This window comes from Hippoglossus hippoglossus, chromosome 6 (genome assembly GCF_009819705.1).
Source record: "Hippoglossus hippoglossus isolate fHipHip1 chromosome 6, fHipHip1.pri, whole genome shotgun sequence".
NCBI lineage: Eukaryota > Metazoa > Chordata > Actinopteri > Pleuronectiformes > Pleuronectidae > Hippoglossus > Hippoglossus hippoglossus.
In genome coordinates, this window is record NC_047156.1 from 26214350 (window position 1) to 26238337 (window position 23988).

A 23988-nucleotide genomic window follows, 5' to 3' on the forward strand; every position below is an offset into this window, starting at 1 on the left:
TTCAATTCATCTTTCCCACTTTGCCGATGTTTATGGTAAATGGTTTGTATTTATATAGAGCTTTTCTAGTCTTGATGACCACTCAAATTGCTTTACACTACAGTTTTACATTCACACACACATTCATACAGTGCATCTACGTGCAGCACTTGGGGTTCAGTATCTTGCCCAAGGACACTTCGGCATCCGTCAAGCACTGTGGGTCTCTGGACGTCCTGACCTTTCCTCAGCCACCCATTATCCTCTCCTTGCTCTGCTGTCATTTTCAGATGTTGCTCCAGAGGCGTTTAAAGCCATTACAGCTGCTCAATGTTGGGTAACAGCCTCCCCGAGGCACCAAAGCCCAGAACAAGGCACATACTGTATGCATTAATGTAACCATTAAGGATTTAACTTAGTCAGCTCCTAAAGAGGACGAATACAGCTGTGTAGTCACAGCGGGATGAGGCCACCCCTGAATCTGTATCATCTGTAATTATGCAAGCTCTATTTACAAAGCAAAGGAGTCTCATGTGCGTTGTTCGTACTCGAGGCCAGCCAAGCACAGTCAGTCAAGATGGTTTCTTACTGAGATAATTACAAAGCCCAAACATATGGCACAATATAATGTACTGTTTCCTTTTTCTTTTATTAAACCTAGTCAAGCAGAGATCAATTTTAATACTTTTCAAAGGTTTTGGGATCTGCAGAGAAACAAAAACACCACAACAACTTTGGTTCTTAAAATGAGAATTTACTTCAGAAGCCAGGAGTTGGTGAACTTCTCCTAAACCTCATTCTAAGACAAATTATCATCACACCTTTTTCCAATTGTAGCCTCTCGTTCAGACAGATTGCATATCACCCGTTGGATTGTACCAGAATGCCTCTCCTGCTCTCCATTCCTCATGCTGAGTTAAAATGTGAAATGGCTCGCCTCGGGATATTCTTTACTGAAATCCTGAAACAGGAGAATTAAACTGTCGACATTTCCCTAAAATATGTTTTATATATTTAATATAAGATTGGATTGTGTATCCTTTCGGGCTTGCAGCCTTCCAGTGCCTCTTACACTAGGTAATATTTTTTGATAACATTCAAGTGTTATTGATGTTTTGGCCCTGGGGAGGACATTTTTGATGTCTCAGAGAGTGTATGTAATCCTGTTATCCTGCAATTTGCAGCCAAAACATGCCGATAAAATTAAATTCCATCCCATCCTTTTTCCCATAAAGGGATATAAAATCTACTAATACTTTATCATTTTCTCCTTCGGGGTGATGCTGCTGTATTATTCGTTTTTGCCGCACTGTCTCTAAATAACAAAACTATGTTTAATTAAATTTTAACTTTATATAGTTGTACAAATGTGTGTGGGTCTCAGGTGTACCATAGAGATGTAATGTAAGCAAGTTATTCTAATTTCCCTTGAAGATACAGTATTTTACACATTTTTCTCAATATTGTTTGGCTGAAATCATTATAAACACATGAGAGAAAAAGACACAGACGAGCAGCATCATCTTTGTACATGAAGTTTGTGTTTGAGGAGTTTCTGAAATATCTTTTAAATGTCAACAACTTCACACAAAGAAATTAGAACATTTGTCAAGCTTCTTGTCAACAAAAATACTAGAAATGTGTTGCAGCAGCTGTTGAAATTAGATGCAAATACTATGTCTAGCCTCTACTGACACAGGGATTATCACACAACAACATGCAGGAGATTTAAAATGATCCTAAAATAACCTTTTTTTAAGCTTACACATCCAGCATCCACATCATTAGATATTTATATACTTAAATACAGTTGCAAAATGATGGCCGTCATGAATTTAGATCACGTTAAAACTGAAATATGCGTATAAAATATATTAATGAAAATAATTCTAATGTTTGCTTATCAGTAGCTTTGTCTTCTTGTTTCTGTGCAGAATGGTAATCCACAAAACCCCTACTGCAATGGTATTGAGGGGGTAATGGAGGCCTATTACCAGAGTCTCAAATCTGTGCGACTCTACGGACCCACCCACTTCTCCCCTGTTATTAACCATGTGGCCAGGTAGGTCCACTATAATCACAGCCAGTGATCAGGAACATGTAGGCAGACACACGCAAACACACACACGCAAACACACACACACACACACACACACACACACACACACACACACACACACACACACACACACACACACACACACACACAAACAACTGTCCTCAAGTACGGCACTTCAAAATGTATAGTTGTGCAGCTGAAACTCCTGTAAGTCAGTCGATTTGCTGAAATTGTGGTTGTGTGTGTGTGTGTGTGTGTGTGTGTCTGTGTGTGTGTGTGTGTGTGTGTAAAATGATATGGGAAGCAATTGTGGAGATTTAGATAAATATGCTAATATGTTATGTCATCTGAGAGGAAGCAACATTTACTGCGGTGAGTTGGATCATGAATGATGTTTTAGAAGATGACCAGTCTGCATGATGACTAATGAACTTACATGAAGTAATGAAAAACTCTGTCTAAAAAATTTTTGAAAATTAAATAAAACATTTTGTGAATAACAGTGATTGTCAAACCTCCTACCATTTCACATCAGTCAATACATTCGTATAGACTATGTTTACATTGAAATCTATATTCTGACTATTGAACTTATTAGAAAAGACATTACTTCAATTATTTGCTAATAGAATATTCCATTCCCGTTCCTGATTACATGTTAGTAATCCGCTTCCAGTTTTATTTTTTAAATTATGTTTCTTGTGTGTCTGTAACTTTATTTCCTGCTTTTGACTATTTCCTGCCATTGTGATCGTCTGCACCTGTTCTTAATGTGTTTCCCCTTTGTTCTCTTATCCCTCCCTCCATTGTGTATATAAGTCTCTGTGCTTCCCTTTGTCTTTGTCAGTTCGTCGTCGTTCAGCTCATCATAGTATTTTGCTTATCATGTTTTCAGTGTCATCTCGTTCATAGTGTTTCTATGTTTTTTTCAATTTAGCCTTGTTGGTGTCTTTTCTGGTTTCCAGTGTTTTTTTCTGTTTCTGTTAATCTAGTTTTTAGGACTTTGTTTGTTTTTGTATCTTGTCTTTTGTGGTTTTATATTTCCCTTATTAAAAGGACACTTTTTGGTATTTTGCTTGCTTCTGCATTTTGGGTCCACCTGCACACCTTCTGACAGTGTGACTTTATTTAGGTTAAGGTAATTAGACAATGCTGTTATACTTTTATTTTGATTGTTTTCACAATCAGGTTAATATCCGTGTAAACGTAGTCAATACATTCTTATAGACACAAGTGGAAAATCTTTCCTCCAGTTTTAAATAACTAAACCTGATTAACATGACATATGGCTCAGTGTAGTTAATCTTTTATTGGAGCCACAAATTATAAATGCAAGAAGCTGCTCTCCTGCTGTTTTAAATATTCAAAGAGAATAATATACACTTCCAGACGAGACTCCATGGACAATTTTAGCCACTGATAAAAACCTATGTAGTGTTATGTAGTGCAGTATTTTCTGACTTCCACCTGACATTCCCTATCGCCAGATCTCGTCACCTGATCATACAGAGTGAATGTAACAAGCACTTTTCCCACCTTTCATCATCGACTTTCAATCCGCTCTATCTCTCTGAGTGCTGTCCGCCCACTCAGCCTGAGAGTAGGTGCATGGTACCACACTCACGCCTGTGGAGCATCTGACTAAAACCCAGGAATGCATCACAAAAAAAACATTTTAAAAAGTGACACCATATTATTTAACATTTACCCCAAATATTGACATCAGCTCAAACATTTTACCCTGGTTTATGTCACAGAAAGGAGCTGTATGTGTTAGTGTAAAGCTCAAAGATGTACCAAGGTTTCTCAGTAAGTCTATTTAAAGCATAAACCATACTGTATTTTATTAGATCATGATTATGTTTATCCTGTAATAGTTTTTTCGCAGTATTAGGATTTTCTCCATGAGATTTATTGTACTTAAATTAAATTATACGTTATTTAAAATATTTTACTTTGTGCTTTAAATGCAAAAAACTTTTCAAAATAATATATGCATCCAAGAACTGGAAAATGTCATCGAACATTTTCCATAACATACATTATTTTGGACAAAGAACTGACACACACATTGTTATTGGACCATTTGTTCTCAATATGGTCCATCTTGGTCAGAATTGTATTCATCTCTGAGGGATAACAGCCTAATATTAATAATTACTTAAGCGATTAGTGAGATTTGAGACAGAGGTACGTTCAAGTCAGCATTTTAATATTGTACTTTGGATTAGTTGATGGACATGAGCAAGACTGATGAGGAACAAAAGATTAAAGTAGTTGCAGCAGTGGAGAGACTCTGTAGTATACTGACTGGTCTCTAGTCTGGGCTGAGCTTCAAACACACCCTTCTGGTTGGACCTTTCCTATCTTTTAAACCTTGTATCCAGATTCTAACCCAGACTGACTGTTGACTGGTGACTTTATGACGAGTTACAACTGGAGCCACTCCATCTGTAGAAAGCTTCCCCAGAGCCACAAGGACATTATACAACAGATTTCACAGGCTCTGTAGTAACAAGCAATCTGGTCACTGGAGTTCTCCCTTAAATATATACTTATAGATGTTAGCCTAGAAGACAAAAGCTAATTAACTAACTAGTTATGTAGCCTTGTGTCAGTGTTTTATTTTTGCTCGTTAGTCCTCTGACATCTCTCTCTCTCTATGCCAGGTATGCATCAGCAGTGATGGACGGCTCACAGTACTTCATCCTGCTCATCATCTCTGACGGTGTGATCACGGACATGGCACAGACCAAGGAGTCTATAGTCAATGTACAGTACCAGAATCACATTTAAACTCTATCTGTGTATATTTTATTGTTTGAGCTTCAGGTTTAAAGAAGTAAACTTTGAGATCTATTTTGATGATTTAAGTTTTTGTTCTGAGGCACAGGGAGCAAGTGCATTTAGTTATTTTCCCCCTATCTTATCTTTCTTAAAGAGCGTTGTCTTTCAGCTTGAGAGCAGGACATTTTGAGATGTCTCACTCCAAACCCTGTGCTTGCATTGAAATAGCCTCTGCTTGTGCTCAGACTGCGCTTGCACTCAGATGTTTTGTTGCTTGGATGGATTTTCTGTGCTCCAGGTTCAGCTGTTCTCCTCGCCTTCACACTGCTTCTGTGCTTGTGTGATTTCTCCTCTGCTCTATGATTTTTTGTGCATCAAGTCTATCAAAAGCATTTTAGAATACCAGGTGAAGTGTTGACAAGTGAAATTGTCCCACTCTTGTTGTGAGTTCATGAGCTTAATGTCTTCAGAGTCCCACACAGGTGGTTGATTTAAAGCCGTGGAGGGTGGGAGCGCTGGAACCAATGGTTGTGCTGGATGCATGGTTCAGAACATGCAATAAACCAATAAGAGTGCCGTCTTCCATTCCCTTTAACAGCCAGATATGTTTGCACCAGCCTCAAGATAACAATGCACATACAATGCATCTGACCACAATTAATTTGAAGAGCAACGCACCTATGGGTTCTCAGGTTGGCAGTAAAATGACAACAGCATCCATCTGAAATAAGCAAAGACAGATTCCACAACATCTTAACCAGTAAGCATACAGTGGATTGCCCAATTAAATTAAATTTATCATGGGCAGCAGCAGTCCTTGCATTGTTTGCTTTTATTCATGCGGTTAATTTACTGTCAAACGTGTGAGGGCCCTTGGAGGTCCAGCAATGATTAAACTCAGAAATGGAAATCCCAATAAACAAACAAACAGGCAATATGAAAGAGAGAATATGAGAAGCAGTCCATCAGGTGTCTTTCTCTCATTTATTATCATCACTAATGAGAGGAGTGAGGGGAGAGAGACATCGACCTGGTCACTTCCCCACCCATCACCCCCCTAACACACACACACACACACACACACACACACACACACACACACACACACACACACACACACAACCCCAATGCGCCCACCAACCGTGCTGCACTCTAATAATTTTGCTTTGTAATTAGAGTGATCAGAGTTAATGTGTGTAATGATTTTGGGTGAGCTCATATATTTGGAGCCTTGGTTGCTTGCACTCACTGCTCTGCATCGCCTCACCCCCAGTCCCCCCCCATGTGATGTAATGTTATTGTAAAGTAAGATTTGAGAGTAATTATTTACTGGCCCGCGGAGGAGCCATGCCCCTCATAGCTCAGGCAATTTGGGCGTTCATCTAATAACTACAGGAAGTTATGAAACACTGGAAAAACCATCCATCATTCATCACTCAAACTGTACTTTGCTGTCCTGCTCAGCTAAGATTTAATAAACAATATAGTGGGAGTGGGGCTGCAGCACAGGGCAGAGGAAGATGTAAATGGGAGTAATTTTTAAGCTGTCAAGCTTTTGAGAGGTTTAGACAAAGTTGTAGATGCATGAAATTAGAAACTCCAGAACTGGTGGGACGAGAGGCTTTATGAAAGTGGCTGCAGAGTCCAGAAGGAACTGGATGAACTCATCTGTCTTAACAATGGGAGTACATTTTTTCCATTGAGCTTCGGATGTACGGACTGTGAACTTACTGTTAGTAATTCGTCGGGGTATTTCACTGACGGCCTGCTGTGTTAAAGATTGCGAATAGTGAAAAGAATGAGCGCTGCTTCTTCCCTGCTTTTGATTCTCATATTCTGTCTCTTTCCACCCTTTGTAGGCCGCATCTCTGCCCATGTCAATTATAATAGTCGGGGTTGGGCCAGCAGAATTTGATGGTAAGCTGGGTGAAGAGCATATATACGTTTGCATGGCTTTGTGTGTGTGTGTGTGTGTGTGTGTGTGTGTGTGTGTGTGTGTGTGTGTGTGTGTGTGTGTGTGTGTGTGTGTGTGTGTGTGTGTGTGTGTGTGTGTTTATTTGCATGCTGTAATCCTTTGCATTCATTCCACTTCCTATCTCGCCTCCCACATGGTTCAGCTCTTCCTTGTGCAGATCCTCTTTTCTTCTCCCCTCCATTCTCCTTCCCCTTAATTTTCCCTCCAGAATCTCAGCTTAAGTCGATGGTAAAATTCTCATTTGTCAGACCAGAGGTGGTGTGTTTTCTTTTTTTCTGTTTGTAAAAGCAACAGCAGCCACGGCCCTCACCTCTTCTGCTGTGTTGTTGCAAAGGCATTCATGTTTAACATTCACAGAGCAGTCCTCTGTAAAACCAAGCTCACTCACGATGAGCAATTAGCCTGCAAAGTCAACAAGATTCAACAATTATCATGGCTGTGAAGTCAGTGTGCATGGTCGCATTATGTCCCTATGGTGCACATCGCTGACTCTGCTTACACATATTCTTGCATGTCTTCCCTATGTTTCCCCTGTGTGCAACTTGGAACGATGGCTTCACACTCATCGACTCAAACTCTGTGTACTCACGTCGCGTTTGGCTTTGTCAACACTCTGAGGCAATGTAGCCCCAGTGGCACGCTAATGGCTTCAGCAGATTATATCGCACAAACTGCGTGTCATGTTTGCTCGCCGTGGCTGCCGCAGTGGCGGTTGTAGTCTCCTGACAGGGTGTGATGGATGTGCTTCCCTCCTCAGAAATGATCGAGCTGGACGGAGATGAGGAGAGGATCTCTTCCCAAGGACGATATGCAGAGAGGGACATTGTTCAGGTACAGACAGACACGGCTGAGGGGCTGAGGGGCTGTGAAGCTGAGAGCTCAGCACAGTGTTTCCAGAGAAATGTTGGATTTATGATGAATGAGAAAAGGTCATGGTGTATGACCTGCTGTGCTCTTGTTCTCAGTCTGCCATTTATCTCTCCTTCCCTCTGAATCACTTCCACAAACTACATCCCCCTTTTTTTTCATGTGTCCTTTTCATTCTGTTCTCCTCTCTCACCTTCTCTCAACTGCTATTTTACATATCTTCTTCTCTAGTCCTCTCCTTTCTTTGCTTCCTCTTCTCTTCTCTTCCCTCCTCTCCTTGTATCCTCCTTATTTTTGCTCCTCTGCTCTACTTTCCTCTCCTCCCCTTGTTTTCTTCTTCTATGGCCCTGTTCAGACCTGGTATTAACATCCATCAGGAGAGATCCAATCAAAAGTGGATAACTTTAAGTACTTTTCTGCACACGGACATTAAAATGCATCCAGAATGTGTCTCATGTGACCAATGTGATCAGATCTCATTTCCCTGCTCTAAATGCAAATAATCACGACTGTCATTTGTGTTCATGAAGCCCAAATGATGTTGTTTTTACTCAGTCTGACATTTCAAATGTGTCCGACATCACTGTGTTTTTGTCTGTGTGTGTCTGCACAAGCGAGTGTGAGAGAAGTAGCGAGAGAGAGGAGTCAGGAGCGGCTAAATGAATCTGGAGCAGCTCTGCTTTGTAGAAAGATTTGACCAATTTGAGTCATTATGTTGTGGTTTGTGTTGATAGTGTTGCCACAAACAAATCACAAGTGGTCTGACTGATGGATCTCAGGATGCATTCAGGATGTATTTGGGTGCGTTCACTCCATAGACTGTATATATAGACTGTACTTGGTGCTGATTGGATCACTCAGGACGGATTTTAATGCCATGTTTAAAGTGAATCTATTTTTCTTGCTTCCCTCTTCTTCTTGTTTCACGTGTACATATAACTGAACTTGTTTGTGTTTCTTGAAAATGTTTCATCTCTCATCCAAAAGGGAGAAATAAAGAAGCCTGTTGATGTGGTGAAACGTTTACTAGAAACATAATGAGCCATGACCTGGATGACTGAGAACCTTCACAGATCTTTCCTCCTCTGGTCTCCTTTCCTCCCCTCAGTTTGTTCCTTTCAGAGACTACATTGACCGGCGAGGAAATCACATCCTCAGTATGGCTCGGCTGGCTAAAGAAGTGCTCGCTGAAATCCCCGACCAGTTCCTGTCCTACATGAGGACCAGAGGCATCAAACCCGGGCCCTTGCCACCTCCTTACACCACCTGTCCGCCACCAGCTATCCACCCCCTTCTCACCAGACGGGTAAGCCGAATTTAAAAGCTGAAGCCTCACTCCAACGCCAGCCAGCCAACTTCGTTGGTCTCTACTACTTCTTCTCTGCTTCTTCCTCTTCTTGCTCTTCACCGGAAGCTTTTTGAGCATGTGGCGAACCTCGCCTGCTCTCTCATGTTGCACTTTCGGGAACGTTTGGCCGCCAGTGGTGACGCAGATAACCATGAGTGGGACACTAGCTTCCACTTTTAGAAGGAGGGACTTTTCCCTTGCTGGAAGAAGGTGCGGTTTCTGAAGGGTCGTGGTGGAGGTAGAGGGGGAGGGTGTCACCTAACTGCACCACAATGAACTGAACAGAACCGTAACTGACCACTTGCAGCCGTCAGACTGAAAGGGTCCAAACTGTCGGAGTCTCCTTTTCGAAACACTTTTCATCTTTTTGCTGTTTCTATTTCCACTTCCTCTGTCACAAAATCATGTCTTTCTCTGATATGTAAATGTTTACAAAATCGAGGTCTAGAAAGGAGAGATTTTTCAGGAAGAACTTTTTACCGTTTAATGTGAAAACCTTTCAGATTCCTATTTTTCGGTTGCAGAAAACTGAAGGTTGTGAATTTGTACAATAATGTTTAGGCCCTGGTGCCACATTCTTCTTGACAGTGTGTATTTTTTTTTCTTTTTGATAAATGGAGCATGTGCTAGTTTAAGATAAGCATGCACTGTTGTCCTGCACTCAGGGCTTTGTCCCTCCCACACAAACCCCCCACCACCACCGCTGCCATGTTCCATTAAGAACAAACCCATCACCCGCCTGAAATCTTCCCACGCTCCTACCTTCTGCCCCGTCCACCTGCCTTGACTCAAAAGGAAGCTGTGCTCCCTGGGATTCTGGTCAAATCAAATGCAGCAGGGACTTGAACCAGCCTTACCAGATAACATAAACAGGTACGGTCTCGTCCCTGGGTTCTGGAAACGTGGATCTCCAAGCCCAGAAGTCAAAAACACACTCACATCTCACTACCGAACCTGACTGTGTCTCTTTATTTTCATGAAATGACATCGTATTTAGTACTGTAGCATTTATTTTGTTTGGTTTTACGTCTCTCTACCTCACTTTGTTTAGTATTGCCAAAAACATTTGATTTGATGACAAAGTGTTGGTGTGTCTGTGATTTTTTATAAGTCTGTAGAGTTCACACGTTCACACTGTATCCACAAAACATTTGCCAAACTGCAGGCAGAGAATTACAGCACTTCGGTTCAGATCAGGTGACTCACACCCCAGTGGTAGCATCGCACTGTTGCTATGTGCACTGAACATCAGTGAACCTACAGAACACAATGCAAAGATTATTTTTCTTCTAAGATAAAGATCCAATTAATGACTGTGAGCAAGGTTTTAGCTCCATGTTTTCAAACAGCATTGTGACTAATAGTTGAAGCCAATAATAATCAGTAGTCCCTAATGTTTAATAGCATGTAGCTAACCATGTCCTTCATGGTAAACTCCACAGAAAACTTCTGTCAAATCTGATTATGACAGCAGCTGTCCTTCCCTTCGACTCACAACAGTTACAACAAACTCCAGCGGCAATGTTCTCCTTTTCAAACACTGGCTTATCCCCTTTTTTGTAGCCATTCAAATTAATTTAATTAATTAATCAGATTCATTTTTAAAAAGGAAATATAACCAGTCTAACCTGTCAGATGTCTGTAGGAGCGTAATGAAGCAATGAATAATCCTGTAATATTAAAATAGACAATTAAGGGTCAGGTCTGTGTCTCCAGTTTAATTACAACAGTTCTTATGATATCCTAAGAAAAGTTTTTGCGCATAATCCTGCAAAAATGTCTATCAATACGAACAATCAGCACGCCAGCACAAACCTGTGCAGCGACATTCTCAAGGCAAAGATACAAAATGGCAAAGATCCCTTTATTCTTTGTGGAAACATTTATATTTAAAATTATTTTCTGCATTAAACCAAGTTTTGATGATATTTGATGAGCATTCTATTTTCACAATTTTGGTTCAGTGAATTTGTACGATGTTTAGTTAGTTAGCTGTTATGAAGATGTTCAGCTGAGTGTAGGGAAGATGGCGTACACAGATAGAGTTACGTTGGAAGCCAGAATTGAAGCTTGCCTCACAGTGGTATTAAAGGATGTCCCCTTCCTGTCCCATTACTTCACTAGAAAAATAACCACAGAATTGGAGACGTGTGGTTTAAGTCCACACAGCTGCACATGAACAAATAGAAACATCATCATGCAGAGCTTCCATTTAAGTTTGTTGTTGAATATTTTATGTTAACATACTTGAGTTTCATGGGCTTTGAGTTCATGGCTCCTAGCAACCACCAGCTTCTGTGTGGACTAAAATCCATGTTGACTGATCCGTAAAGCACCATAACATATCCTGCTAACATGAATACGTCAGATGTGTAAAAGAAATCTCTTTTGTGTAAAAGTGATTATTAAGTTAATGGCAATACAATTTCATTGTAAAAGAAAGTATAATGAAAACCATCAGAGGAGCAATGCATACCCTGCATATGCACTGTATATACCCCATTCAGGCAATGCCAGCTTTTTACATAGTTATAATGCCATTTCATAATGACTGCAGAGTTTCTTATATCTACCCTGCAGTGTAACGTACTTCTACTCACTTGTTTCAATAAAATGTATCACGAAAGGCTAAATGCACAGTTTCTGTTAGTTGCTAACATAGTTTTTGTCAGCAACTCTCAACGATACTTCCTTATGTTGATTGGTTGCAAAAAGTTTTTGAAAGTTGTTGATCTTAAAACCTGTAACAATGGAATTGTTCTTAATCTCAGCTGAACACAGCTGCTGTCCAAGGACCTACATAGTTTTTACAGATTCAGTATTTGGTGATTAAAGCCTCAGTTTTCTGTGGAGTTTTCATTAAAACATATATAAAATCACACTTTAATCTCAAGCAAGTAACTGCACTGTCACTTTTAGCCACGTTTCAGGGTGAAGCTCGAATGCAGCCCTGCTGTATTGCCCAGCAAAGTGTACATGACAACTTTAGTATGACTCAAAAGCACAAATCATTTCCTATCAAGCGACAGCCGTTGTATCCAGAGGCCCTTTTCACCTCATGAAAATATGTGAGGAACTGCGTTTATACATTTGACTGTGTATCTGTGTGCTACAAAAACTGTAGATCTTATCAGAACTTTTTTGGGCCCTATTCAGTCACGTTTTACAACATTTTTCTAAACTCACGCCTCTAAATCATCATATACTTGCTTCAGTTAAATGTCTACTTTAAACTGCTTGTCAAACATTTTCATAGGTATTTATACACTGTCCAAATTTTGGCCTTTTTTGTGTATTGCTCATATACTGTATGTGTGATGCTGCTTCTTAACTGCTGATATAAGTATTACATTTTATACGGAGGCCTGTAATCATATTTAAATCATGACTAACAGGCCTTATTCGTGTTTATACATACGTTATTCATATTTAAATCATGAACGACAGGCCTGTATTTTTGTATGTGACTGGTTAGATAATAATGTGGGCAAGATGTTTTAAAGTAGACCTGGTGATCAAACACACTCTGTAGCAACATTCGTCTGCCAAATTGGACATATTGTGAAGTGTAGCATCACTCAGTTGGCTGAGACTTAACCCAGAAAAGCTGATTTATTCAGTTTGACTGAATAGGGTCCCTCAGTGTGGGGTGAACTGGTCTGATAGATTTTGTACTCTTGTGTATTGTTGTATAATTGTGGGGACCCCGTACAGCAGCGGGGATGTCGGGTGGCACAATGTAGCACTGGTCTCAAGTCTGACTTCAGACTGGAGCAACACCAGACTGAAGCAGATCAGGCAGGAACAGTCTTTTTATATGGCTATGTAAATATATATATATATATATATTCTGTATATACTCTAGTAGGTTTTCTGGAAAGTTGACTCGCAGCAAACAGCTGTAACTCTGTGACTCCTTAAACACAAGGCAGGGCCTTTCATTTATTTATCACGACAAGATGTCACCCACACTCTCATATATACTGTGCATCCAGTACATGTATTTGTATATGAAACATGCATGACACTTACATAACAAGGTGAGGGTTGAGTGAAGATTAAGGGTTTCTTGCTTGTCTACTGTGGTTTTAGTGATAAACTTACGTGGTGTTTATATAAATGTCAGTACCTTTGCATTCAGGGTTTCTCAGCCTTTTATTATACACTATAAACGTAGAAAAGGGGCCAAAACAAAACTCCCTGCCAAGGAGTCTGAATTTGCATGTTGAATCCTGGAGAATGTTTACATGTAAAATAGCACATAATACACATACTGATAGACAATCATAATACACATGAATCTATTTTGTTGGAACTGCAGTAGATCATGAGTGACAATAGTAGTAATAATCAAATGTTGAGAACATTTTAAAAAAGTAAATTCTCCTGGATGAGGATCCACCAAAAGCACGACAAAGCTGAGATAATGGACCCAACTAACCCAAGACCGGCCCCCATTAGTTACGGAGGTTTCTCCCGCTTTCCTTTCTCACATACCTACAGTTTACAACAATGGTAGCAGATATATAATCTAAATTCATGGTAATTTTTAAATCAAAAGGTCCTTTATCAAAACAGATATTAGTGTTGTGATTTGTTTTAAAAAAGGCCCCTATGGTCAAAGCTTTAATGCTTACAGCTGACTTGATGATGGATTAAATAAATAAAAAACAGGTCCACACTGATTATCCATGCAGCTGACATGGAAATAATCAAACTATTGTTACATGAGATGCGTAGCTCCTTTGAGGAATAGCAGTAGGCGTATGCTGTGTGCGTGGTGATAATGCAGTTAAGCTGTGAGTAAATAAAAGCTACTCCTCGGGACCCATGCCGGGCTTCAGCGTCTTGCTTGCCACCTGCTGAGGAAAAAGAGTGAGGGCGTTAGCTCTGAAGTCAGCTGACTTCGGCCCTGTGGAGCAGAACGTTAGTCTCCACTGGGCTCCCGACCACGGTTGGGACGCTGTTCAGAAGAAGGTTTACACTATGCTTGTTTTGCACAGTTGGGCTATTTAATACGGGTTCAATAAATGAAGATAACAAAAATTAACAGTTGTTATTTTCTAATATAACCCTGTTTGGCTGCTTAGCTCACGTACCAGATAGTTTTTGTTGTCATCACTTTTAAAAGTACGAGAGTAATATTAAAAACTAGAATGGCAGTCAGTAGACCAAATTCTTCTTCCACCGAAGCCCAACAGTCCCCTTAAACATCATTACTGTATTATTTCTTGAAATTCACAGAAATGTGGGGGAAAAAGCTTCATCTTCCAAGAATAATGAAAGCAAAAAATGAATTCCAGGATCCATCCCTTAATTGAATCCGCTCCAAAAGGCCCTTTATGGCCCCTACCCTGTGAACAGACAGACATTCAAACATCAATAAAAACATTAACTCCTTGGCTTAGGTAATCAGCTTGTTAAGTGTGATGACACACAAGATGTAATATCCATATCAGGGTCCAAATCCTCAGGTCACAAACAAACAACAAGGCATCAATTACGGTAAAAAAAAATTGAAGAAATCCTAGCCTAGCAGGAACTCACCTGACATGACTCATTCACACAGTTTTTGCTTCTGTACTGCCCAAGTAAGCTAGCTAATGTTAGCATACCCCAGCAAAAGACAAACTTTGATTCCACCATCTGAGATCCACGATTACAGCAAGAGAGCACACTGCTACCACAGCTTGGACCCGAAAACAGATAGCACATATCACAACTTAAATCACAACCGATTAGTCCTAATGCTAAAGGCTAACAATTTAGTTGCCATCTGTGATAGCGATAGAGATCTCTAATCTGATGTTAAACAGTAGGACTGAGCTGCTAACACTTATAGAGACTATGACAGCACCTAGGACAGACTTACACACTGTTAGGAACACTTCACAGTGGATGTGCTTCTGAATAAAAAAATTTTTCTCTCATTTTAGTAACCTCATAAATTAACATAGTTTGTTAAATACATAACTCTGTAAGTTGTAAGCCAGTCAGCTTGACTATCTTATGATTGCAGCTCCGATAAAGTAAGTAGTAAGTAACGTTTATTTAATATAGCACCTTTCACATAACAGAGTCACAAAGTGCGTCCTAAAAGAAAAAAGAGCTGTTAAAAATACACATAGAGCCAACACAAAACTAAACAGCAAGCACTAGACATTAGAAGGTGACCCAAATGCATACAAATCATTCCTCAACTCCTTTTTAAAGGCGTCAACAGAGCCTGCTGAACCTATGTCCATAGGAAGAGTGTTCCACACGGTTGGAGCTACCACCTCAAAGGCACGATCACCTTTTGTTCTCAGACGAGTGTGAGGGAGCCACCTCTGTGACTAACTGGTGATGTAAGGATGGAGCAGGTCAGGGATGTATTCAGGTACCTGACCATGCAGAGCTCTATATGTGAGAAGCAGAACCTTAAACACACCATTTGCAGCTTTTTTTACACTTGTGTGTCTTGTTTTGCGAAAAAACAAGACACCACCCCTCAACACCTTTACATGCACATTAATACTATTACTGTAGCCACATGCTCTAACCCTAATCCTAACACTTCAACATGTGGGGAAAGGTACTCACAAACTGCACAAAAGATAAATATATCAGCATGAAAATAATATATATCAGCATGAAACCCTGGCTTCATATCAAGACAACACTATGAGGGGCTGAGAAACTCTTACTCCATGACTACCGTATAATTCTATAATGTACAGTATGAAAGCATTTGGCCCTTGTGTTGGCATGCATGGATGTGCCCCTGGGAGGAGGAAATGAAAGCTGTTTGTATAGGGACCCAGCGGACACTCAAAAGCATTTATTTTGTAGGAGACTGTGAGACGAAAACAAAACAACAACAACAAAAAAACTTGCGCTACCAGTGGACAAACCAGCTTTAATGAAGGAGGTTTGACACCTCGCTGCCTCCCACCGCTCATCGTTGCATCTACAGTGTGTCACTCTGCCAATGCGCTACCGTGTCAGCATGCCAGGCCATATGAAGTCCATGTAATCCTCACACCTGTAACATGAAAGTGGTTTACTGTACCTTATAATATTAACAAAGTGGTTTAATTGAATGCTCGTGATGAATCTCCCGTTTTATCCTGCTGTTTTTTACAGCATGCATTGAGTTTGCATGTCTTTTCTAACAGAGCTGCACCCGTGGGTTGAAAACAAATTGTAATATGACATCTTTGCGTGTTATTTCAGAGTATTTTAGAATAACTTTTTTGCCTTAAAATCTCACTGATCAGTCTTGGAATTGTGCAATGCCTTCAGATTTTTCTTTTGAAGACTGATTCTTATTCTCAGATATTGTTTTTGTATGTTAATGCACAGCCAGTCTTCTATCAGACTCATCTCAGCATTGTTATCTCAGACCCATCGGTTGAAGTGATGTGAGTAAGAGGGAGGATGATCCAAACAGAGACAAACTGGGCTGCCTCGCTCTCAGCAAAGCGACAGAATCATTGAGCTGGAAATAATGTTGTCCGGCCTCATACAGCCATGTTTAAAGTCACCACCGATCTTATCTTATCTTATCACAAACTGACAAACAAATTCATCAACTGTTCTCTTTTCATCAGCCCTCATTTTGGATCTCAACAGGGTGGTTCATGGCTTTTGCATGATTTTTGTAATTACACTAAGGAAGCAAGAAATTATATTTGTTCATTTATACATGGCATTTACAATCATTTTCTGTGATATTACAAGACAGCACAGTTTTTACTGTTCTAATTGGAAATATGGACGCCACATGACGTTGATCTAAAATGATTATTTCTGTAAGAATTAAAGTCTTTCAATAAATATTCATAACAAACCAACAATGCTTGTTCTTGATTTTATGCTTCAGAGAGAAACTGATTTGGGGTTCCCTCGAGGCCCATAGGGAGGCAATGGGTACATAAGGATTGAATCTATTATGAGGAGTATTAAAGTCTTCAAAAAAAATATCCATAGTGTTAATTAATACATCAGTAACATGTTAATCTGTGTGGTTACAGCTTTCTGCTCACCATTTTGACAGGCACCACACCTGTTCAGGGCAAAGATGCCAATCTTCAAACCGCCATCACACTGGTATGGATGTGCTTCACACCATTACACCTTCAAGGTGTGCATCTCAAGATCTAAATTGTTGACAGGATGCCCTGTTCCATTTAAATGTGGCTGATTACAGCAGCCTCCTCTTGCCTGAGTCTTCACGATGATGTCAGTGTGTACTTTGCAGCCTATTATAAAGTCTGTCATACGGCACTCTGTTATTTGGAAAAGGAGGTTGGTAACAGTCTGAATTGTTCTTACTTCTTACTGCAAAACAATCTCATGTAGAAAACCAAGAATTTATGTATCATCTCTAAATACTTTTTGCTTACTAAAGACAAAAAGACAGAGGGGATAACTGTGTATTTCCAAAAAGCAGATGAGCAATATCCTGAAACAGATGTGGTTGTTAGAAAATGTTACTATAAGAGGGATAAATCCTTTTTGGGGACTATTGTCAACCCTTGTGAGTAGGATTGTTTGGGGTTCTTTTCATGGGGTTTGTTAACCATGAGAATATTATAAGTATCCACAGCCTTATATTTCAATCTATTTCTTCTGTACTCAAGAAATGACACATGACCAGGAGCCAGTTAATGATTTTTTCCCCTCCACAGTCACCAAAGTGCTGCTCATTGTGGGAACTGTTGGGTTTCTCTATAATTTTTAAGGTCTCATCATGTTATGACTTGGCTCTTAAAAAGATTTTTGTGAAGCACTTTGTAACCTTGTTTAGATAAGTGCTACACAAATAAAAGGTATTATTATATTATTATAGAAAATGCACACACTCATAGATATCAGTCATTTCTGGTTTCTTTCATCACGATCTCTCCATTATTTCCTGAGAACTCTCATAAGAATGTTGATGATCTCTCAATGTTAAAGAAAGAGAAAAGAAAATCCTAGAGCTGCTTCTTTAATAATAGAGTTCTTTGTTGGCCCATGTCCCACCCTTCCACCAAGTTTCAATCAAATCGGTTCAGATGTTTTTGCGTAATCCTGCTGACAGACAAACAGCAATACAAACATATCCTCCTTGACAGAGGTAATAATGGAGATTAAAGAAGTTTTCATCAATAACATGTTGCTTTTTTTTACCATTTGTCCATCATGTGCTGGAGTTAAAGTGTCTCAGGTATATTATAAACTTATTGTGGTGTTTATCTGTGTTTAAAGGACTAAAGGGTGAATACAGTGTGCATGCAGCCCAGATGTGCACCTGTGCTCAGGGGCAGGACAAAAAAACTGCAACAAAGGTAAAGGAGGGTTGTCACCACTCTGACCAGTCCAGACCCTGAAGCTTTTATTAGCACAGCATTTTGACCTGCAGTGTCACTGTCAGGCAAACATCATGTGATGTGACGTGCAGGTCCAAACATTGCACCAGTCAAAAATATGGGAGCCTGGAAAATTCCGTATGTGACATCTTTCTCCATTTACCCCAGTTTACCTCTGTTTTTATGACTTTGCTGTTTTAAGGGAACTTTGTGGTGATGGAGTTGGAAACATATGAGTTAATTAAACAAGGATCGCTCATTGTATTTGTATCGTAGTGGGAAAAAGGCTCCTGCGACAGTCAGCAGCTTCCTTTGAATCAAAGCTTAAAACCTACCATATTACCCTATTTTACCTAATTGTACTTTTTGTTATTATAATGGGTGGTCATGCTTAAAATTCAATCAAATCGTGAGTGTTTTTCCTATTTTATTTATTCTTGTATGACTGTTTACATTTTTTTTATGTTATTTTTATATTTATTTTACTTGTGTGTTTTTTATTTTTGAAAGCACTTTGTAACTATGTTTTGAGTAGTGCTATTTAAATAAGGATGTTATTATTATTACTTATTATTAGTTTCTCAGCGGCTTAATTAAGTAATTACTACTACCAACATATATAAGAATAACTAATGCAACCCAAATCTGTTGATGTTACAAATATCATAAAAATTTAGTCTTTATTTATCTTTTATTTACTTTTATTATATTTTTTATTTGAATTCATCAATTCTATTATTGTTGTTTTATACTTTTTGGAAGCACTTTGTATCTTGAGCTGTACAAGTAAAGCTTATTATTGTTATTTTTATTGTTATCAACTAACAATTTGCAAAGATATAATGCTAGTTTGTAACTATTTGCAGGTTTTATTCTATTAAAAGTAGTCTCATCAATATATTGGGATTATGTAAGAAACCTTTTAGATGAATTCGAAGACTATTATTTAAGTTTGATCTGAATATGACAGTTGCGATTTTAAAGGTTCATTCACAAAAACTACTTATTATACCATGTTACTCATTATACGTATTATGCTGTGCAACACATAAAATACACAATAATGCAAAAATGTGCACAAAAGTTGTTTTAAGGTGGCTTTCAGGTCAACACACCTTCATAAAACTGGGTTTTTCTCTTATGTTGGAATCCTAAATCTTTGTATTGTTATTCATCTCAATCTTCCTTGGAGCATTTAACCAGTTAGTGCTCTCAGGATGTTTTGAATAACAGGCAGGAACACGAAACAACCATGATAGGTGAATTACCTCCAGCTGCTTGTCGGTGCTTCAGTTCAAAGTTTTTGAGAAAACTTTAGATCCACAAAATCTCAAGTGTGATAGAAACTGATAGATATGAGCTTGTGAAATTCTATTAAAGGGTTTTCAAAGGTGTTTTTGTTCATGACGTTTTCACATGAGAACAGCACCAGCCATGCGTTGGTGGAAGCTCCATGTGATACTGAGGGGCTTCTCTCTCACTGAGCCATCTGGAGTTTACGGCTGAAGGATTCTTCAAGGCCCTTTCACTTTCTACGTTATATGACACTTACATTCTTTGTACAATCACATTTTATGGAGTCCCTGCTTCATTATTTAGCACCGTGAGGTTACACAAAAAAGCAAGTAGATGGCTTTTGGAGCACAGAAATATCAGAACATTATGGTATCATCTGCTTTAAGGAAAGGAAATCAGACCTTCAAATTCATCATCCTTATAAACACAAAAACTTTTTTTTTTGTGAGCTGTATAAAAATGTTTCAGTGGTTCGATGATCTGACCATCGAGTAAGAGTTTCAGAGGCAATGGTGTTTGCGTGTTGTAGCTGCCTGCCTTCATTAATACACAGTCCAGTGTTCCAGGCTTTTCTGCTTTATTATCTGGCACAGTTGTTACACGCTTTAACTCAAATGTCCGATGACAGATCCACTGAAAACGTCCAACGGTTAGAGACCGCCGGCCTTGATGGATATAAATTGTTTGCCTCCTGCTCTTCAGAATAGCAACAAAACAATCAGTGGATAGTGTGGGGAAGTGATCTGACATGCTAAGAGCGTGGGCTGCTTTGTAACGAGTGACAGTGTGCTAATTACAGCCAGTAGACTTGTATCTCTTCCTTGTTCCAGTCCTGTCCAAGATTTTAATGAGCACTCATTTCTATCTGCTCTCAGTGTTTATCTGCGTGCATATGACTTTTAAGTTTGTCTTGAGTTATCATTATTATTATTATAGTCGCCTCCCACTTGATGCTATAGAGAAACTTTAATTGGCACTGTAAGCCCCCCCCCACCCCACCCCCCCACACACACACACACACACACACATACACACAAAGTATGCTAGGTTAACGTTATGAAGCTTAAGCACAGCAAAGACAAAGAAATCAATGTATGCAGAGAGTGGAGAATCTACAATATTAGCTGGGCTTCTGTGACAAACTGTTTTTCAAACTTTACGCATGTTAAAAAAAGATCTTTTCAGTGTTTTTAATCAACCGAAGAACTTTTTTGAACCGTAGCTCTTTTGCTAGGCAACGGCTGTAGGGGCGAGACAACCTGTGATGCAATAAGAAGACCAGACCTTCTCATTACAGTTGGGCCAATGCAGTCTACACAGCCGAAAAGAATGCAGCCGACGTTGGCTGCGTAGATCAGGTCCTCCGGAGGATGTGGCCCCTGAATTGCCATTATGTCAACTTTAGCCCTTAGAACTTGTGATATTATTTTATTGTATGTCTAACTTAGTTTGAAGATATATCAAGAAAATGATCAACAGGACACTTGGACATGACTTACAATACCGATTATTCTAATCTAATGTCATTATACGATTCATGAAGCCAATTCAAGGTGGTACATATTTTTCTGAAATGTAGTTCCTCATAAAACAGACCAGTGAACATGTCACAGGGCAACATCCCCCGTAGTGGGACTAATAAGGATTATCTTATCTTTTACATCATTATCTCATACATCATTTTTTTTTATAGCTCCATCAAACCCTGCTTCATTTTCTCTGGGGAAAAAATGAACTTTTTAATCTGCACCTCAGGGAATCACAGGTCCTAGCTTTTGTCAGTGCAAGGACCACCTGCATCGAGTGTGGAGACTCTGAAGCAATAAAGCAGACTTGAACAAGCTCAGCATGAATCTAATATCACTTGAGCCGTACAGGGAGCTGCTTGGTTCTCCGAGCTGCCATCTCTGCCAGTTTTATTTCCCTCGCTCCCCCTTATAAGCTAATCAACGATGCCTACATGCTGAAATAGGTGGTGATGAGTAATGGGATAAGGAATAGTGTGTAAGATTTCGATGACACACACCTCAGAAACCCTGCAGGCAGCACAAAAACATACACCAACCCTGCAGAAGGCAGCCTCTGTCCACTCGACTCAGGACGAACAGGGAAAGAAACGTTGTGGCAAGCACAAGGCACAGTCTTAGGACGAATATGAAACATTGCTCCTGCTATTCTTAGAAGCAGAGGGGGGAGTGTTGCTAAATATAACCGTATCATTTTGTGCTTGCCATTCTATTTTTACACAAGCTGAGGCCTTTCTGGGCAGATGTAGTCTTTTCTTAGACTATTATGTAATAAACAAATCTAAAGATGCAACGAAGCAGACACAGAATGAAGTATTCCATCATCAAATGAAGATGGAGAAATCCGTGTCACGATATAAAGGGTAAGAAGCACATTTAGAAAGATTTGGATGCAGGGTGTGATGCAGAGGTTTCTGTGAAGCTGTGTGGCCCATTTTGCAAAAGCAAGTCTAAAGTGCGCTGGAATCTTGACAGGGTTAAACAGCCCAAAGGACTGTTTGTCAACTCGCTAGTAGGTCGGATGGTTGACAGGGAGGGAAAGGTAATGAGTTAGTCTTCAGGGTGACATGTCATCTAGACTATGCAAAAGTAACAACATAAAAAGAGGGAAAACGCTGATTTTCAGCATTAAAATATGCGCCTTGGGACAGTTAACATTCACTGCTCGTCCTCGTGTGACGCAAAATAAGCCAACAAGAGCCTGTCCTCTCTCTGCATCTGTGATGTCGCACAGATGTACGACTCCATCAAGGCTCAATTGACAAAATTGGAGAACGTAAATGTGACAGCGCCATGGAGGATTTTCTCTGGACTCGGCTCTGTCTTAGAGCTTATGTAATCCTTATACAGATCCATGTAAACGCCTGAGTGCATGTTTTTAACAAAGTCAATGTGAACGGGGAAACTGTCAACAAGGCAGCTTAATGAAAAGTAGAGTTTAAATATTGTATTCCCTGTTTTTACAGAGCATATATGTACAAATATTGGGCTTGTGCTTTACACATTTGTTTGGCTACTTAAAACAAATAATATTCTTACATTGAACCACTTAAAGACATCCTCCCACTTGTGGGACACTTAAAGCCTTGGTAGTTGTATTCAGGAGCTTTGGTCCTTACCCGACTTTGACAAATTAGAGAAGTTTTCAGTCTCCTGATCCTGTCTTTCCAAAGCACTTTAGGATCCTCAGATCATTGCGAAAGAATTTCCTCAGACTTTTGGCCATAACCAAGTCTTTTCCATATAAAATGTTCTTATCCTCCTCTTTTTATTGTTCAGAGATAATTGAGCTCCAAACAGTGTTTGTGCCTCTATATAACTTTGGTTCAGTATCTCTTGTAAAATGTTAAGTGTTACCTTTCAAAGTATAGGCCAAAGTTATGACTCCAATCAAAAGGGTGAAGAACAGTAACCATTTTATTTTGGCTATATTATTATCTGGCTTATGTAAAAAGATGGGCTATCTGATGACAGGTTAAAACAGAAGCTCCACTTTTAAACACTTAAATCTGCATCAATTTGACATGAACGATCAGTTAAATGTGTTATACGAAAAGACCAACACACAACCTATCAGCTTTCTACAACTTTGAGCCTATGTTAGCTCAGTGTGGTCTTTTTTGGTTCAAAGCAGCTGGGTTGAGTCTCACCAAACCCACTTGACACTATCAACCCACCCAAGACAAGCTTGTGAGCCACCAACCCTGCTCTGCATGGCAGAGGAACAAAGTCAACCAGCATCTAGCAGCTACACAGGTACATATTATTCTGAGGAGGGTGGTGACCAAAACAGAGCCAAAAAATCATATCTGCCTTTTTTTATTAGAATTTTCAATTCAGTTCAGTTTTATTTATATATCACCAAATCTCAAAATAGAATATCTGAAGGCATTTTCATAGTAAAGTCAAGACTTAATAATATTATAGAGAGGAACACAACAGTTCCCACTAGAGCGATCTCTAGGTGACAGTGGAGAGAAAAACCCTCCAACAGAGGCAGACTCAGGGTGGGCGACCATCTGCCTCAACTGGGTGGGGTGAGAGGAGAGAAATGGTGGAGAGAGCTGAGGTGGGATAAATGGGGGAGGGGGCAGGAACAGTTGTGTAATAGTTCTACTGAAACTGACTGAAACACAGATGTTGCTTTGTATCTGGTGGCTGGGTAAGTTAACTTTTGCACCTAACTCTAACACCTATCTGAGGTAAGGGTTGTTGGGATTCATTTTAAGTGTCAAAGCCCCAAATTCCTTTAAACACTGTCTTATATCTTCATATTTTATGGCTTCATGTCATTGTTTTGCGATGTATCTGTTTAC

The 23988-nt window shown here is 39.6% G+C and overlaps 1 protein-coding gene across 1 annotated transcript in view; it reads left to right on the forward strand.

Moving 5' to 3' along the window:
• Nucleotides 1-9501, forward strand: part of LOC117763549 (copine-8-like) — a 62411-nt gene extending 52910 nt beyond the window's left edge. The window contains exons 16-20 of the mRNA XM_034588757.1: nt 1914-2041; nt 4708-4810; nt 6685-6742; nt 7558-7631; nt 8776-9501. Of these exons, the coding sequence (XP_034444648.1) occupies nt 1914-2041; nt 4708-4810; nt 6685-6742; nt 7558-7631; nt 8776-8988 (576 nt within the window). The 3' untranslated portion in view covers nt 8989-9501. The remainder of the gene's footprint in view (nt 1-1913; nt 2042-4707; nt 4811-6684; nt 6743-7557; nt 7632-8775) is intronic.
• Nucleotides 9502-23988: the final 14487 nt, after the last annotated feature.